General features: G+C 50.9%; 8 protein-coding genes across 8 annotated transcripts; 5 read left to right on the forward strand and 3 right to left on the reverse strand.

Moving 5' to 3' along the window:
* Positions 1-1,150: 1,150 nt before the first annotated feature.
* Positions 1,151-3,800, forward strand: ACHE_40878S (Sin1 family protein; the record flags this gene model as incomplete). The annotated part of the gene is made up of 3 exons (XM_043279126.1): positions 1,151-1,173; positions 1,252-1,710; positions 1,757-3,800. 3 exons carry the CDS (start codon positions 1,151-1,153, stop codon positions 3,798-3,800), a joined length of 2,526 nt encoding a protein of 841 aa, XP_043136836.1.
* A 692-nt stretch (positions 3,801-4,492) lies between these two features.
* pkaC (cAMP-dependent protein kinase catalytic subunit pkaC) lies at positions 4,493-6,246 on the forward strand (the record flags this gene model as incomplete). Its single annotated transcript, XM_043279127.1, has 5 exons — positions 4,493-4,571; positions 4,825-5,426; positions 5,486-5,739; positions 5,790-6,164; positions 6,219-6,246. The coding sequence occupies 5 exons, from the start codon at positions 4,493-4,495 to the stop codon at positions 6,244-6,246; spliced, it is 1,338 nt and encodes a 445-aa protein (XP_043136837.1).
* A 602-nt stretch (positions 6,247-6,848) lies between these two features.
* tim13 (protein translocase subunit TIM13) lies at positions 6,849-7,245 on the reverse strand (the record flags this gene model as incomplete). The annotated part of the gene is made up of 2 exons (XM_043279128.1): positions 6,849-7,064; positions 7,129-7,245. The coding sequence occupies 2 exons, from the start codon at positions 7,243-7,245 to the stop codon at positions 6,849-6,851; spliced, it is 333 nt and encodes a 110-aa protein (XP_043136838.1).
* A 519-nt stretch (positions 7,246-7,764) lies between these two features.
* ACHE_40881S (legume-like lectin family protein) lies at positions 7,765-9,007 on the forward strand (the record flags this gene model as incomplete). The annotated part of the gene is made up of 6 exons (XM_043279129.1): positions 7,765-7,863; positions 7,919-7,942; positions 7,992-8,062; positions 8,115-8,196; positions 8,252-8,512; positions 8,561-9,007. 6 exons carry the CDS (start codon positions 7,765-7,767, stop codon positions 9,005-9,007), a joined length of 984 nt encoding a protein of 327 aa, XP_043136839.1.
* Positions 9,008-9,183: 176 nt separating this feature from the next.
* ACHE_40882A (uncharacterized protein) lies at positions 9,184-10,221 on the reverse strand (the record flags this gene model as incomplete). The annotated part of the gene is made up of 1 exon (XM_043279130.1): positions 9,184-10,221. The coding sequence occupies one exon, from the start codon at positions 10,219-10,221 to the stop codon at positions 9,184-9,186; it is 1,038 nt and encodes a 345-aa protein (XP_043136840.1).
* Positions 10,222-10,920: 699 nt separating this feature from the next.
* On the forward strand, positions 10,921-11,576 carry ACHE_40883S (uncharacterized protein; the record flags this gene model as incomplete). The annotated part of the gene is made up of 3 exons (XM_043279132.1): positions 10,921-11,146; positions 11,222-11,447; positions 11,504-11,576. The coding sequence occupies 3 exons, from the start codon at positions 10,921-10,923 to the stop codon at positions 11,574-11,576; spliced, it is 525 nt and encodes a 174-aa protein (XP_043136841.1).
* Positions 11,577-12,285: 709 nt separating this feature from the next.
* On the reverse strand, positions 12,286-13,206 carry ACHE_40884A (uncharacterized protein; the record flags this gene model as incomplete). Its single annotated transcript, XM_043279133.1, has 1 exon — positions 12,286-13,206. One exon carries the CDS (start codon positions 13,204-13,206, stop codon positions 12,286-12,288), a length of 921 nt encoding a protein of 306 aa, XP_043136842.1.
* A 2,576-nt stretch (positions 13,207-15,782) lies between these two features.
* Positions 15,783-17,036, forward strand: ACHE_40885S (PRCC domain-containing protein; the record flags this gene model as incomplete). The annotated part of the gene is made up of 1 exon (XM_043279134.1): positions 15,783-17,036. One exon carries the CDS (start codon positions 15,783-15,785, stop codon positions 17,034-17,036), a length of 1,254 nt encoding a protein of 417 aa, XP_043136843.1.
* Positions 17,037-17,106: the final 70 nt, after the last annotated feature.

Raw genomic sequence — 17,106 nt, forward strand, 5'->3', positions numbered from 1 at the left:
ATAGAAAAGAGATACTGGTTGAACGCGGCATGTAGCTCACGTTTCAGGAGTTGTCCGTTCTGGCAGAGTTCATGTTTGAGATACTAGAGTAGCCCAGTTCATTCCAAGTGTTCTGAAGCTCTAGAGGGAAGATGGGCTGCTTCTAATGAAGTCCACATGCCCGACCTTGCTAGTTTATCCCCTCGACCGGAAACTACACATTTCCCGTCTGTTTCGGACTCCATCTCGAAAGGGATTCTCCTGGTTTGAATTGGAGTAACTCAACAGCCGATAGAACCACTTTTCGGTTGTGACTACGATCTTTTCTAGATAGATAGTAGTCACCAGGATTATATATCAGGAAACCCGTACTTTGGCTTACGATATCATAATCTCCTGGGGTAACCATGCTGTTGCTTGGTGTGATAGTCGTGTCAGAGGCCCTTTGTCTGATAAAGAAATTGTTGTTTATAAATAGAATACTTCTGAGTATCATGCAAATAAGCATATGTGATCGAACTCGCCTGGTGAACGCCCCCAATGTAGTTTTGAGTTGCGGCATCATGAAATTGCACATTGCGCTATGAGTAGCGGGCAGAGTGGACTTCCGACATAATTGGACCTAAGTTGTAAATACTTGATGAAGAAGATTCATATTTGCCAGTTGTATGCTCCCCGGTGCGGAATAAACAAAGTGGCCGCCAGAGTACTATGACAGAAACTGTTGACCCGGAGAGCGCTGGCATGGGAAACAACCTCTCTTTTCAAAACAGGGAGTTGTACACTAAGGGAGAAGGGTCTTAGGCTCTCAGCATTAGGGCTTCAGGTCTGTCTCACGTGGCTAAGTCCGCCGCCGCAGTGACGATCATCTCACTTCTCCGAACTGCCTCAACTGGCGGTGGTGCTTTACATACTCTCTACACTCCTTTCGATATCAGGCTGGTCCTGGTAAATACAGAATCACTCCTTTCTTGTATCTCGAATTTATTTTTTTTATCGTGTACAGTGGGCGTTCGCCATTCACTCTCTTGCAGCCTCGGAAGACCATGCCCTCCACGCACTGACGGTGGGCTGTCTATCGCATCAATAGAGATCGGCCCATTCCTGAGTACTAGATCACCTCCTCTTATTTATATATCCTCTGAGGCCTATTTTTATACCAACCGGAAAGATGTCGCTCCTTCATAACGAAGAGTATGTCCAGCGCGCGCACCCCTCCTTTCTCCCCCCTCTTGCCGACTCCGGAGTACTAACGAAGGCATTTTGAAACAGTTTCGCCATCTGGCAGCTCCGAACCTCGTACCTGTCCACAATCAAAGACGGTATCGGAGACCGTCTAATCAGTGTCAACAATTCCGTCCTCAACACGCCCGGTTTCCGCGCGGCGGGCTGGTCTTCCGCGAACCCCTACACCCAAACGGCCGCCGCCCATATCAAGCGGACGTATTCCCCGCCGATTCCTACGACCACTGCGGTTTCCGGAGACTATTATCGGTTTGGTGGGAATAAAGAATTGGCTGATGGCGGGTTGGGAGAGGAAGGGGAGGATGAGGAAGGGGGTATGGTGACAGGCAAGAGCAGTGCGGAGGTGACTGGCCGGAGACATCATGGGCGACATGGGAAGAAGCCTCGTCGGAGGGAGCGGCAGCAACAAGATCAACGGATCGCTGAGGAGGATGATAGCAGTGACTTGAGTGATGATAGTGATGATGATGGGGAAAGCTCGAGAAGGTCAGTTAGGAATCAGTTGTGTGTTGAGGTTCTAACTTGGATGCAGGACTAGCCAACCGATTAGCTTTTCTAAAGTGCCGATACGGACACGAGCCGGTTCCTCTCCGATACGTTCGCACGATCGAAATGAGCGGCCGGAGCTCATGGTCACTTCGCCCTCACATCCGAATGCCACCAGTCACTACCGCACAGGGTCTCTCGGGACAGCTGTTTCCGTGAAGAATGAACGCCCGCGACGAGATACGACTACGAGCAGCGACTTGTCGTCGGACAATGAAATGGAGTCTTCCGCACTGAAGGGACAGCAGATTCGGTTCTCCTCGCGAAACAGGATAATTGAGCCGCCCGAGCAAGAACATAGAATGAGCAATCGAGATACCATGACGGCTGAAGACTTGAATGAGGAAGCTGAGAATTCGGGCGCGGAATCTGTTGGATCCGGGCTTTCGTCCGATTTCGATGCGACAGCAGGTTCTGCTTCATTGCTTGAAGATGTCGATATCACCGGTAGTCTAGGCTCGTCATCTCCGATCGCATTGATGCATAAGTTGCAAAATACATCGGGGTCCCAAACTGCGTCGCCCAGGAAGCCGAAGACACCAGCACCCGAGTTGCAGGATCTCCCGCCGCCACGGCCCATTAGCCAAGTGAAGCCTGTGAGCTTGCTCACACAGAATCTCCTCGCTCGCAAGAGAGCACCGTCCAACCCTGTGGAGATGTTCGCGACGCTCGCCGGCAAGGGTTTGACTGATGCTCTGAATATCAAGATCTACGTTCCTTTCGCTTCTGATCCGGATGAACCGCTTGACATGCCGCTTGCTCGCGAATCCAAGATCTCCGAACAGCCGGCTCCGGTGATTGTGGCAGAAGCTATTGGGCTTGCTCTTTGGCAGTATGGGAGCGAAGGGCGCCAGCCAGCCATTGAACGCAGCAAGTTGTCCGTCAACCGCTGGACGCTACGGATGGTCGAGGATGGCGAAGTGGAATATGACTTCCCTCCGCTGGGTCGAATGTCACCGATTACAGACTTCACGTCAAACAACAACAATCGGGCAGGTGGCGCGCGAGGGAGGTCGAGAGGCAAGCAGTACGACGAGTTTGCGCTCGTTGAGGCGTCTCAGACAGATTTTGAGGAGAACGAGCGTCTGTATCCCAAGTTCAGCCAAGTTATGTCTGCTGAGGAGAGCAACGAGCCTGCTGCCGCACTTGCTGTGCCGCCAACTCAGCAACCTGCACAGTTCAAGGCACCGCCTGCTCGCTCCAACCCGATCCTGGGTCAGCCATTCTCGTCGGCTTTGAACGATAGTACTCTAACCCCGGCGGACCGTCCAGCAGTACCGGTGTCGCATGCCACGCCTCGCATGGGAGTGGCTAAGACAATAAAAGTGCGATTCATTAACTTGGAGGCCTCTACGCATGTTATGACTCTCAATACAACGACGGATAGCTACATTGCAGAGCTTCTGGACTCCGTCTGCAAGCGATGGGGTCTGGACAAGGGCAACTATCTCCTAAAGGTGATGGGGTCGAATACGGTAGCACCACTCGACCGTACAGTTGAAGCGTTGGGCAATATTACAGAGCTGGATCTGGTCCGGCGACGGTTCGGGGCCGGGCCGCTGACCTTGACGGGATCGCCGCACAGCTCTTCGCCAAATGCGCCGTTACTGATTGACAATGCCGGAAACCCGAAGAAGAGCAAGAAGGCCACTCAACGCATGCTTCACCCGCTGACACAGAAACCGGATCTTGTTGGTGGTTATTACAGACGATACCACGTGTTCCGAAAACAGTCCATGTCATTTACGGCCTCGAATCACCGGACACTCACATTTGACAACGACTACATGCACATCATGCCGCCGGACACTGGCAAGACAGTGTCAGATGCGAAGACACGATCGATCAGCTTCAACGACGTGGTCGGGTGTAAGGTGAGTCGGCGGCATCCGAAGAGTTTCCGGGTGGTGGTGCTTCGGGGGAACGATGCTACGGAACAGAAGCGGTATGATTTTGAGGCGAGGAATGCGCTGGAGGCGGTTGAGATTGTGGACGAGATTAAGAAGAACATGGCGCATTATCGGATTTAGCTATTTTCCTTTTTGGATTACTGCATTGTTACTTCGATTATGGGATGGCGGGTTGCTGGAGTTAGTTTTAGAAATGAATTCAAAGCATTAAGACCGTCCAGTATCGTAGAGCACTCCGTAAAGTAGACTATCACTTCGATGACTCGAGCACAAACATGTTTCAGGGTAATGAGCGGATGGTTGTTTCGTGGTCATACTTGAGATGCTCGGGACAAGCGGAGAGGGTTGCCCCCCATAGCGTCATTGTCCAGACGGGAACCGTGGAACTGAGGGATACTCTCATCATCGGAGTGAAATACGCTAGATGTAGTAGTAGTAGAGATAATGAACGCAGCACTCCATAGAAAAATACTAGTAGTCGTGCATAGCTGGTGAGGGTATTAGTGCCCTGTGGTGACATCAAGGTCTTCCCCACTGTCTGTTCGCTGTCTGTCTGCTCTTTCAGTCGACCTACTGTCTTCTCTTCTCTTCACTTCACCACTTAACACATTTTCGGAGCACCTTTTACTTTGTTGTCCTCTGTCCTCCTCTGGCAATTGTCTACTTTGTTTCTTGTCTTTGATTCTTCTCCTCTTCCTCTCCCCCCCTCTCTCTCTACTATCCTGTCGACCTGTTCCGTCCATCACCGCTATCTCCCCGGTCCCCTATTCAACGCCCAAATAGGAGCAATTTGGCCAATTGAGAACGCTCCCATGCCGAATCTCGGAGGGCTCTTGAAAAAACGGCGGACCAAGGATTCGCATACACTGTCGAAAGAGGTGCAAGAATCAGGTTGGTTCTTCCTGATATCGTGGCCGTCCACCGCTGCCGAAACACAAACGTCACCCCAAATGCGGCCGGTTTCCCCTCCGCCGCCACATTCCCTCCCTCCTCACTCTCTTTTCTCCTCTCGTTTTCTCTTCCCCTCTTTTGTACACGCAGGATTCCATTAAAAATTCTCCGTTGTTTCACTCAATCTCCCTTAGTCAGGCCTTGTCTTCTCTCTCCCGGTGGTGCTAATTCTCTCTCCTCTCCCTCCCCCCAGGCGCACCCATGCAAGCTACCAACAACCAATCCCACCACCTCTCCCCGGCGACCCAACAGCCGCAGCAGTCGCATGGCACCAGTATCCAGAATCTAGCCAATTTTGCCCAACCAGACGCCAATGAGATTGCCCAGCCGCAAGCCGCGCAGCACCGATCACAACAAGAACATCAGTATAATCTCCATGCCGCGGGTGGACATCAGCAGCAGCAACAATTACATCAACCGCAGGCCCAGCAGAACAATCAGCAACATGCGCACCAACAACAGCAGCAAGGCCGGTCAGATCGCGTCACCAAGAACAAGTACTCGCTGGAGGACTTTTCCCTGCAACGTACGCTAGGTACCGGTAGTTTCGGTCGTGTGCATTTGGTGCAGTCGACACATAATCATCGGTTCTATGCCATGAAGGTCTTGAAGAAGGCGCAGGTGGTTAAGATGAAGCAAATCGAGCATACCAATGATGAGCGCAAGATGCTGAGTCGCGCCCGGCACCCGTTCTTGATTACGTTGTGGGGTACATGGCAGGATTCGCGGAATTTGTACATGGTCATGGACTTTGTCGAGGGTGGTGAACTTTTCAGCTTGCTGCGCAAGTCTCAGGTGTGTTCTTTATGTTGTCTGTGGAGCAAGTTGAAACCACAGCTGACCCCAATGCGCAGCGATTCCCCAACCCCGTTGCCAAGTTCTATGCCGCCGAGGTGACTCTTGCGCTGGATTATCTACACTCTCAACAGATCATTTACCGTGACCTCAAGCCGGAAAACCTGTTGCTGGACCGTCATGGTCACTTGAAGATTACCGACTTTGGATTCGCAAAGGAAGTCCCGGATATTACATGGACCCTTTGTGGTACGCCTGATTACCTTGCTCCGGAAGTGGTGTCGTCCAAGGGTTACAACAAATCGGTGGACTGGTGAGTTAACAGGGACTTTGGCCGATTCGATTGTTGCTGACTGGAAGAAGGTGGTCACTGGGTATCTTGATCTTCGAAATGCTGTGCGGGTTTACGCCGTTCTGGGACAGCGGTTCGCCAGTCAAGATCTACGAGAACATTCTCCGCGGAAAGATCAAGTACCCGCCATACCTGCACCCCGATGCCGTTGACCTCCTTTCGCAGCTGGTCACCGCAGACTTAACCAAGCGTCTTGGTAATTTACACGGCGGCTCGGAGGATGTCAAGCGGCATCCGTGGTTCGCGGAGGTGACCTGGGATCGGTTAGCCAGGAAGGATATTGATGCTCCTTACGTGCCACCTATCCGGGGAGGACAGGGCGATGCCAGTCAGTACGACCGGTACCCTGAGGAGACGGAATCATACGGTCTTCCGGGTGATGACCAGTAAGTGCCCTTCTATTCATCTCTTTATTCAACGTCCGCTGACGCATTCTACAGACATGGTCATTTATTCCCTGACTTCTAGTGCTGTGATGAATTATGATGAAATGATAATTCACGTTATAGCAGGATGTCTGTCTGGAACACCGGCATCCTCGTTGGTAACACACAGCCTGGGGACAAAGATGCGAATAAGGAACCGCTACGGTCCTCTTTTTGGAATATATTAGCAACAAAGGGATAAAAGTTGCCGTTGGCTAGCCGGGTTGCTGGTCAATCTTTTCATCGGTTGGGTTTGGTATAGGCCGTTCTGTCGTCCATTGCTGACGTCAAGTATGGTCTTCTTGCTCATTCAGGATATGCGTTTTGTGTTTGACCATCAGCATCATTTTTGTTCTATGCAAGCCTTGTGAATATTCTTCTCATGTGACTCTTATCGCTGCCAATTTCTCGAGTATCTAATTATAAATTCTGGAGTTGTATTCTCGACCTGTGTGACTATATACTACAATGAAACTTGACTAACTTGACATTCACATCGTCTACTCCATACGATAGAGAATATGCAAGTACTATACACGTTTTCATTCACATTCGCATTCACCGTATCGTACAATCTTGAAAATCATCACAAGACAAACAGTCAACCACTCCTCAATTGCACTTCCAATCATACATTATCCATCCTTAATCCCCACCAGTAGCCAACGAGTTCATAGCAATAGTCTCCTGCGACCCATACTTCTTGCTCTCCTTTCCGACCCGCGCAATGTAGCTCTTGCTAGCAACGTTCCACAGCGAAATGTACTTCTCCATACACGTCGACAGACAGCCTTCTTCGGAGGACGAGAGGGTCGAGCCGGGGGCAGGGATGCACTTGTCGAAACAGTGCTCGTTGACTTTCTGTACGGCACAGTTAGCAATTGCGCTGGAATAAAGTGGTTCGTGGGCAGAGAGGTGTGCGCACTCCGATCAATTGCCGGGCGTTGTTCACGGCGGCTTCTTGTTGCAGTTGCTTCATGATGGTGGACTTGATCTCGTCGACGTTGCCGGACGAGCCGGAGCTGGAACCGAAGATGGCCATTGTGTTGGATATTTAGTATTGGTATTCGATAATATGTGAAAAGAGGTGTGGTAAAGTATAGTTGTGGTTGCAGTGATGATGCAAATCTCGGACTCGGGACTGTGGCTAGTGCGGAGCTGCCCTGCCGCGCCACAGACGCCACCCCAGACTCCGATGTGGACACTTGGATGTTTATGGGACATGTCTTGTCGTTTCGTATACATTCACTCCTTCTTTTCTTTCGACGGTTATTTCGCTCTATTGCAGGGCTTCTTCTATTCTTCTGTGGCAAAAGTGTCCCGGTGACATTGACCACTCCTAACCTTGCTATAACAACTACAGCCACTCGGTATACTCTTTACCTAGGTACCGATCTGCCTTGCTACGCCCCCCTCGCGAGCTCGATTCGATTCGCCTACTGTCTGTCTTTCAATTTTCGTTTTTCTCCGGTTTCGACACTATACAATCGCTCAAATACTCTATTCGCAATCGTTTCATCTATATCGTCTACATCGTCTTCTTTCGTTCTGAGTGACGAATATGCTCCTCCCGCGGCTTTCGTCCCTACTCGGTCTGGTGGGCCTGGCCACTGTCCCGCTGGCCAATGCTTATGACGACTCGAATATCAAGAGTATTCCAGTATGCCTTCCCTTCACCTCTGCAATGGGAAAGGGGTGATTGCTAACCTGAATAGCTCCGCACTCACAGTCTCTCACCGGTGGGTCAAGTCTCTCAGGATATAGGGTCATAACTTCTGACGTCGATAGCCTTACCTGGATTCCGACTTCCAAAGCCGCTGGTTCGATTTTGGTGGTGATACCATTGTTCGCGCTGATCAGTATGTTCCTCTGCTTGGGAATAAGGAAGGGGGCTAAACAAACACAACACAGGTACATCCGTCTTACCTCGGACCGGCCGTCGCAACAAGGATGGGCGTTTTCGCGGGTTCCATTGACCGCAACAAACTGGGAGGTGAGTCTGCTTTACATGCTGGGATAATAAGGAATTGGGCACTGATAGACGTTAGATTGAACTCGAATTCAAAATCCACGGAGAGGGTAATCTGCATGGCGATGGATTCGCCCTGTGGCTCACCAAGGAGCGCGCAAAGCAGGGTCCGGTCTTTGGCTCGACCGATAACTTCGAGGGTCTTGGTATCTTCTTCGACACGTACAAGAACAACCGTCCCGGTACCTCGTTTCCATTTGTCATGGCTATGATGGGTGATGGCAAGACAAGCTATGACCAGGCGCATGATGGAAAGGCCAATCAATTGGCTGGGTGTTCTGTACGTCAATGACGGGAAATTGATTGAGATTATTGCTAACAGTGACAGGCACGCGGCCTCCGAGGCGCCTCGATCCCCACCAAAGCTCGCCTAACCTACTTCCACGACCGATCCCTAACCCTCGAACTCCAATACAAGTCCGAAGACAGCTGGACCAATTGCTTCGAACTCAACGCCGAAGAAACCAACATCGCCATCCCCTCCGTCGCCTACCTCGGTCTCTCCGCCGAAACCGGTGAACTGAGCGACAACCACGACATCATCTCGCTCAAGACTCAGAATCTGTACAGTGTTGGCGGAGGACCCGCGGGTCCTGTGCGCGGGGGATCGTCCAGCGCTGCGAAAGACCGGGGTACTGTTAAGACTTCCAAGAACAAGGAGTCTGGTGGTTGGGGCTGGTTCTTGTTCAAGGCTGTTATGTTTGTCTTTGCGCTTGTGGGTGGGTACTTTGGATGGACGGCTTATCGGGCTAAGCAGCGGTATAACAGGTTTTAAGTGAGGGGAGGGTAAGAAGAAAATTTATATTCGTATGGTTCGTTAGTTTGTCGCATTGCATAGCCTGTTCTGTCTGTCAATGAACCGGACGATGCAACTTCTTGGGTGCAGTATACGCCAATGATGCAATCAATGTAGGGTATCATGAACCAATTCCAACGCCTTTAATGCAAAAATCAAGCCCGCTCCTTCAACTCATTCCACATGTGATCAATAATCTGAAAAACCTCGGTGACACTCCGCATAATATCCTCATCAATCCCCAACGCACCATACCGATGCTGAATCTTATCTGGATGCCACCTCACACGCTCCGCCTTGAGCATAGAAATAAACGCATCACCATCCTTCTCCGTAGACGCAGCAGAAGCCGGCACAAGCGCAAACTTCATAAACTCCTCAACCGCCTCCCTCGATACATCCCTCCTCTTTCCAGACTCAACAGGCCAAAACACCAACTCCCCCAAATCCTTCCCCCCACCAGTTATCTCATGCTTCCCCTCCCGAAGCGAATCAACCCTTTTCCACGACTGTAAATATTCCTCTCCAACACCCCTCCAAACCCTCCCCTTCTTCCTCTCCCTCCCCCTCGCAAGACTCTCCTCCATAGCCCTCTCAAACGCCCTCCTCTCCCTCTCCCCCTCAACATCCCTCTCCCTCTCCCTTTCTCTTTTAGCTTTCTCCCGTCTCTCCCGCTGTAACTGCTCCTGCATCTCAACCATCCCCTCCCTCGTGCGCTCCCACATCCTTGTCCGCACGTACGCCGCGTATTCATCTTCAGTCATGGACTCGAGTTCCCCATTCGGGCCCTTGGGGAGGTCCGGCACGGCGTAGTTGTGGATGGGCTGGCCGTAGACAGATTCCCAGTATGCGGCGCCTTCGTCGTCGCCGAGGGCATCGAAGAGGGATTCGCGGAAGGCGGTGTTGGGAGAGAGGCCGCGGGGGTTGTCGTTGTCGTCTGGGGGTGGAGTGGTGGTGGTGTGTTTGTGGCGTTTAGAGCGGTGGGAGCGGTCATGGTGGGTTCGTTTGCGATGGCGATGACGATGCGTATCTGTGTCGTTGCGTGAAGAGCGGGATTTGGAGGAGGAGGATTTGAAGCGGAATTTTGTCTTGCGCGCGCGGGTGTAGTCGTCGCGGTCTGTGTGGTCGTGGGTTTGGGAGTGCGTGTCGGTGGTTGCGGCCGGAGAGACCTCTTTTGTTTGTGCGTGATCCATTTTTACGGGACGGGGGTTTGCTGATTTATGGGATTAGCATGGTGTCACTCAAGCCGCGTGGATAAGAACAAGATGTCCGGAGTAGAAACGAGGATGAAAAGCGTCAAACGGCAATAACCAATAAACAACGGTCAAAGTTCGATTAATCAGCCGTTATCTTATCAGATCATCAGCTACCGTGATGTCACCGATCATAAAAAAAGAAATTACTCCGAAACGGAACCCTCCTCCGTAGTCCAACCCTAACCTCACCAAGGCTCTTTCACCGACTCGCTTACTACTTACTAGCTACTACTCCGTAGTATACACAAACTCCGTGGTTCCGTGATATATCCGAATAAGCGCCCTCCCTCAGTACACGTTAAGTCATGTTTCATACTAACCGCGCTAACGTCGGACGGATCCTGGGGCTGTGTCGCTGCGCCAGGGTCTTCGATATGATGTTTCAGACAGAAAATGCTTTAATCGGAGAATTGTGGGGACAAAGTGATAGGTGGTGCTTTATTAAATCCTGACGCTTGACAGAATGTTAAATTTTGCTTTATTTGTACCTTTGTTTGCGCTCTTTTTCTTCCCTTCTTTTTTGTTTGTTATATAGGATTGGCGGGTGGGAAGGATACTCCTCGGGAATTTTTTGGTCAATCAATTGTACACACCAGCAGCGAAATACGATACACACGGCATAGAAAAACTGGCAAAATGGACACCTCCCTCGGCCCATACCGCTTCAAATACGCCGACGACGGCCTGGCAATCTACAAACTAGACGACCTGGTCGAGCAATACTTCTTTTGCGATGAGCATTTCTGGTTCCAGGTTCTGCGTGTTGGGAATAAGACTTTCAAGTTCCGGGTTTCGACGCATACGAAGGAGGAGCAGAGGGTGAAGATTTGGAAGACGTTTCGAGGGTTTCCGAGGAAGAGGAGTATGCATTTCATTGTTGAATTCGATCTGATTCATGTTGTAACACCATGCGTAGGGGACCCAACTGACGAAATAGGATTGTTGAGTGACTACATAGACATCCAGAAAGGAACTGCTGGTCAGTTTCGGTTGATATGGCTGTCCGTTGCGGAGTTATTACAAGCGATGAACGCCCTCGAAAAAAGAGACCGGAAAGACGACAAAGACGAAAAAGACGAAGAACCATATCAAATGCTAAAGAAAGCAATGGAGACAGCAAGGATATGGAAACAGAAAGAGGAGATGCGGGATCAGTGTTGTTGGTGAGTTCATGGTCTTCCTTTGTCTTTATTGATGCTGGCGCTAATGGTACGATTAGTATGAATATTAGTTGGTGGGGATGTAGTTGCTATTGTCCAGACTGTTCCGGTGTCGATTGTGGTGGTTGTTAGCAGGAAGATGTGCATGCGAAATTGATGGCCTTGATCATAGACCGGGGTGTGAAGATATAGAGGGGACATTGTGATTACAGTCGCTTAGATACCCATACTGCCAACTTAAATTCTAGTATATATTTTGAGCGTCGTAAAGAATTCCTGAGAGAAGGCTTTTATGAGGTTTTGATGTTCATCATATCAGTTGATTGGGATGTTGTTCTATTGTTCGATCAGGAGATCGCCTTGGGCGAATAGGAAGCAGTAAAAGGATATACGTATTTTCCTACACCGATTCAGGGTACTTGCCGCCGCAGAAGAGGGTGGCCAGGTTCAGAAGGACGGTGAACATCTGCTCCACCAAGGGGTCATGAGGAGGGTCCACAGATAGTGGGAGAGTCGCGACAGAACAAGTCAGGAAACTACAAGAGAAGTACGGAAGCGACTCGCGACCAAATAAATCCAGAAAGCGAAAAATAAGAGACAGACAAAAGCGAAATAAAAGACTATCGAGTTTTAGGAGTATAGGGGAACTGTCCTAGTATGATGCAGCATTAGACAGTAGATGAAATATATTGTACACGAAAAAATCTATCCCGGAGAACAGAAAATATATATATATATATAACTATATATTCCCGAGCTTGTATCCGTCGTTGATGGCATGTCAAGTAGTGGCGTCTGAGAGATTTTGGACTACACGGCGTAGAAGTATAGCTGATGCTGTTTACAGGTTCTTGCCGAGAGTGGCAACAACAGCACCAACGGAGCTGCCAACACCGGGCAAACCAAGACCAGTGAGGAGGCTAGCAACGCTAGGAGAGAGCTGGATAAGGAGAGCACCGCCATCCTGACCGACAACAGTCAAAAGGTTGTTGACGGGAGCACCGAGGTCCTTAACAAGCTCACCAACGGAACCAGCCTTCTTGACGATCTCACCGACGGGAGTGCCAACGCTGGGAAGACCAAGGCCAGTAAGGAGCGAGGCAACAGAGGGGCTGAGCTGAACGAGGAGACGCTCAGCGTTGGGGCCGGTGACCTCAAGGACGTCCTGGACCTGAGGGGCAAGGTCCTCGACAAGCTTGCCGTTGGAGCGCTTGAGGTTCTCACCAAGGGTAGAGACGACGCTGCCGACGGGGACGCCGACGTTGGGAAGACCAAGGCCGGAAACGAGACCAGCGACTTCGGGGGAGAGCTGGATCAACAAAGCACCGAGGTCCTTGTCGACAACAGTGAGGAGACCCTCGACCTTGGGGCCGAGGTCCTTGACAAGGTCACCAACGTTGGCGGCGGAGGCGACGATGGAACCAACTGGGCCACCGAGAGCGCCCAAACCGAGGCCAGAGAGGAGGCCGGCAACTTCAGGGCTAAGCTCTATGAGCAGCTGCTTGGCGTTGGGGCCAGTGACAGACAGGATCTGGTTGACAGGCTTGCTGACATCCTGGACGATGCGGCCACCGGAGACAGAAGAGGAGGGAATAGAGGAAGCCGAAGCGACGGGAGTAGTGGAGGAGGAAGCGGAGGGGGAAGCGGAAGAAGGTCCGAGGTTAAGGGCCTTGGTGACCTCGCCAATGGGCAGGCTACCGGCAGGGGCAGCAGCAGCCGAGGAGGCCATAACGGCGAGGGCGGTGATGATAGCAGCCTTCATCTTGATAGGGCAGAGAGTGACTTGAGTAAGAACGAGAAAAGAATGACTGGAGTAGGACCTCGAGAGGAATGAAGGATGATTGATTTGAAGAAAAACATTAGAGCATAAAGAGATGGTGGCTTTTATATGCTGAGGAAAGCGAATGTTTTTTAGTCATAAACCGGTTTCAATCAATGCGACTGCCATGGAGCCCTCATTTCTTAGCAGTGGACCTCAACATTCCAAATTGGGCCATTGGAGGTTTTGGCAACGAACAATACGGAAGTGTATATCCGATTGTTCGGTTCAGATGATTGGAATCTGCAAGTTAATTTTACCGGGTGGCTCCGTACCAGCGATCAGAGTTCGGCGTTGGCCTTGGTGGGCAGGAACCACTGGGCCTTCCATCCAGACTAACAGAGTCTATTTGGTGAAGATTCTGCGTCCAAGTACTCTGTGCTTGCTCCGTACCAGTATGAATTGTCAGGAACGAGCGAGAGCAAACGTGGCTGGCTGATGGGGCATTATCGTATACATCCCGGATGGCCGGAATTCGCCACGAAATAAGTATAATTTCCGAATCGGGAAGCCTACCCACATTTGGCGGTCTTCAGGGACTGCTGTCCCACCACTTCAGTTTCCCTCTATGGGGGTACTAATGCTTTTCAACCCTTAACAGTCGCAGCCTGGCTTGCAGTGCGGCAATACTTATCCACATGTAGTTCCACAAGTAAGCAGACCCAGCATCGGGGTCAAGGTCGGGGAGATCGAGAGGATGTGATTTGCGGGATTTGCCGATGGCCATCGAGCTTTGCCCAAGAGCAGCAACAACTCTCCACTAAACTCATTTCCGAAAGATCTAGAAATCTGGACGCTTGATCAATGCTGAGCGATCTGCATGTCGGAATGCTATGACTCGCTCGCTATAGCTCGGGCTCACCAGATTCATTTCGGAAGTGTACCGGACAGGTCTGCAGTCGGTTTCCATGCCAGCAGCAGGAACTCGGTGAATCTCGTAGTGCCAACCATTAGAGGTAACTGCGATTCTCTCATTTCGCACTGCTCCGCTTGTCAAGGCCCAATTCAGTTGATAGTGTACCATGTACAGACAAATCTCGCAATCAAATCCTATCCCTGAGTAGTTTATTTTGCATACTATGGTGTGCATTCGAATGCACTTAGAGAACAAGAAGACACGCTTTTTCATGAGATGACTGAGAAATTGACGTCTGTAGAACAACATCATCGCAGGGCCCGTACGGCGCCAGGCATCAAATGTACGGAATAGGCTAAAATTCATTTGACCAGAGTGGCCAGTGGATGAATGGATGTCTAAATACCCTCTTTCGACACAGAACAACTACAACCGGAAAGGAAACAGATCCGTTGGCAATAATGTTCGATGTACTCAAGTCCATATTTGACACCCGGACGCTAGAGCAGTGGTACTAGCACCTGCATAAAACCCAAGACGTCCGAGAACTTCGACGGACCTTACTGTCAGGAAGACCATTCAATGAAAAGGCAATGATCATTCACGATCTTAGGTGATCTCAGCGAAACACGGAGGCGAAGATCGAAGCCCACTGGGCACTGTAGAGACGAGCCCATCTCCAGGAGGCCAAAACTTTACGGAAGACGCTGGCCCAGGAATCGGATGACGACAAAGCGACCAAATGTCTGCTTAAGGCGCATGAAAAAGTACTCGATGATTTAAAGAAGAACTCCGAAGCTCGCACGCAGAGACTCTGGGAACTGGAAGGGGGTATGTCTGTTGCAATGCTGAAGCGAGCTTTCAAGACATCTTCCACTACTGATTCATCATCCTTGGATGCGTACATAAGGAACTGGACTCCCATGAAACCGTCGAAAAAGAGTACGCCAAAAGCACCGAGGAAGAACGGTGTTGAGCGGCTGATCCAGTCGAGGCGGATTTGCTGTTCGTCGTCTTTTTCTGGTAGATTGATCCATAGTGTATATATAGATGTTGTAATAGTTGATTGGTAATGCGTAGTTGTTGAGGCTTGTAGTCGGCGACGGGAAAAAAGAGATGGCGAACGGTCAGCCATGCAGAAAGGATCCAGATCGATACCCTTTCAAATTTCTGCGACAGGACTGTGTTGGTCGTGGGGGTTGTTGCGTGCGAGGTTGCGGATGCCCTGAGAAAGAAGACAGAGGGCACTGCACCACCGCTTGTGTATTCGCACTCATGGGCGCTCTGGTAACCTGGAGGACAGGGACTTGGACCTCAGCGGTATGCATGGCATGAAAGTTGATGTTACCGCTAATAGTGCGTATTCCAGGCGGTTCCTCCGTGCATACTTTTGGGGGTTGAGTTTGGCAGATGAACTAGGTTTGGCGAATTACTGGTAGTGATCACGCTAATTTTTTCCCCTTCTGTTACGGTCAACTTCTAATTAATGTGATATTCATGCAATCATTCACCCTAAAGAAGCGTAATGCTATCTATACACTAGCGAATCAGAAATAGTATAGATGACAGAAATACCGTGGCAAAACGCCGTCACCGCCCGGGTCCAGACCTCATCTTCGAATTCCATCATTTGAAGTACAAACACCCCCAACTCACTCACACAATGGCTCTCGTCAATTATTCCGACTCAGAAGCCTCAGATTCCGAGCAAGAAAATGTGACCCAACCCCAACAGAAAAAAGCTGCCCCTGTGCCTGCACTCGCACCCGCCAACAATGCTCCCAAACAACCCTCCGGCGCAAACTTCTCGTCCATTGTTGACCGCAGCAACCCTCGCAAGATTCGCGTTGCTTTACCGGAAATCAAACCAGACACCGCAGAGGGCGACCAGGGAGGCGAAGACGGTCCCGCGCGGAAGAAACCCAGGATAGGGGGAGGCGGAGGAGCTTTTTTGGGATTCAACGCGATGCTACCGGCTCCGAAGCGGAAGACTGTCACGGCGGATAAGGATAAGAAGCCTGCTGGGCCTGCCCGGAAGGTGTTCAGCTTAAAGACGGGTGCCACTCCGGGGTTCGATCGCTCGGCTGATGCGGAGCTGCGGCATAATCAGGCTCTGGAGGGCGATGAGGAGGATATTCCCAAGGCGGGAAGTCTACAGGCTGAGGATCCCGTTGAAGCAGGAGGTGCTTCAGAAACTAAGCCTCCACAGAAGCCGGAAGGGGAGGTAAAACTAAAGGGCAATGCGATGATGTTCAAACCGCTTTCTGTGGGACGGAATCAGAAGAAAAAGCTCCCCAAGACCCCTGCACCTTCTTTGCCTGCTGCCGTTGAACCGAAGCCAGCTCCACAACCAAAGCAGCAACAGCAATCTCCGGCGCAACAAACCCCTCCACCACCTGCGCCAAAACCCAAAGTCAGCCTTTTCTCCATTTCCTCCGAAGACTCGTCTGCAACAGCTCCCTTGAGCGGCCCTGCTCAGAGCACGAGTTACCAACCGCTGGTCTATAACACAACGCCCGATGCACCTGTAGCAGGCCCCTCACTAGAATCTGAAGCCACTACTACACCGGCTGCCTCAGCCGCAGCAACGCAACAACCCCAAACCCTTGACAACATCGCAAATGACCTCAATCTTTCCCGTGCCCAACGACGCCATTTATTCGGACGTCATGCAGACACGTCTAATGCCCGGGTCCTCAATTTTAACACAGACGCAGAATATGTTGCCAACCAGGAAATGGCGCAGACCACAGATCTTGCCGCAGCTCAGCACAATCCTGTCCGGGCAATCGCGCCAGGAAAGCACACGTTGCAGCAGTTGGTAAACGCTGCCAGCAATCAGCGGGAAGCTTTGGAAGAAAGCTTTGCGACGGGACGGAGGAACAAGAAAGAGGCTGGGTCAAAGTATGGATGGTGATGGCTCGGCTTTATGTCAAGTTGCATCGTATACCTTTGGTGATTTTGTACAATATAGACATCTAATGACT

Source organism: Aspergillus chevalieri, chromosome 4 (genome assembly GCF_016861735.1).
Source record: "Aspergillus chevalieri M1 DNA, chromosome 4, nearly complete sequence".
Classification (NCBI taxonomy): domain Eukaryota; kingdom Fungi; phylum Ascomycota; class Eurotiomycetes; order Eurotiales; family Aspergillaceae; genus Aspergillus; species Aspergillus chevalieri.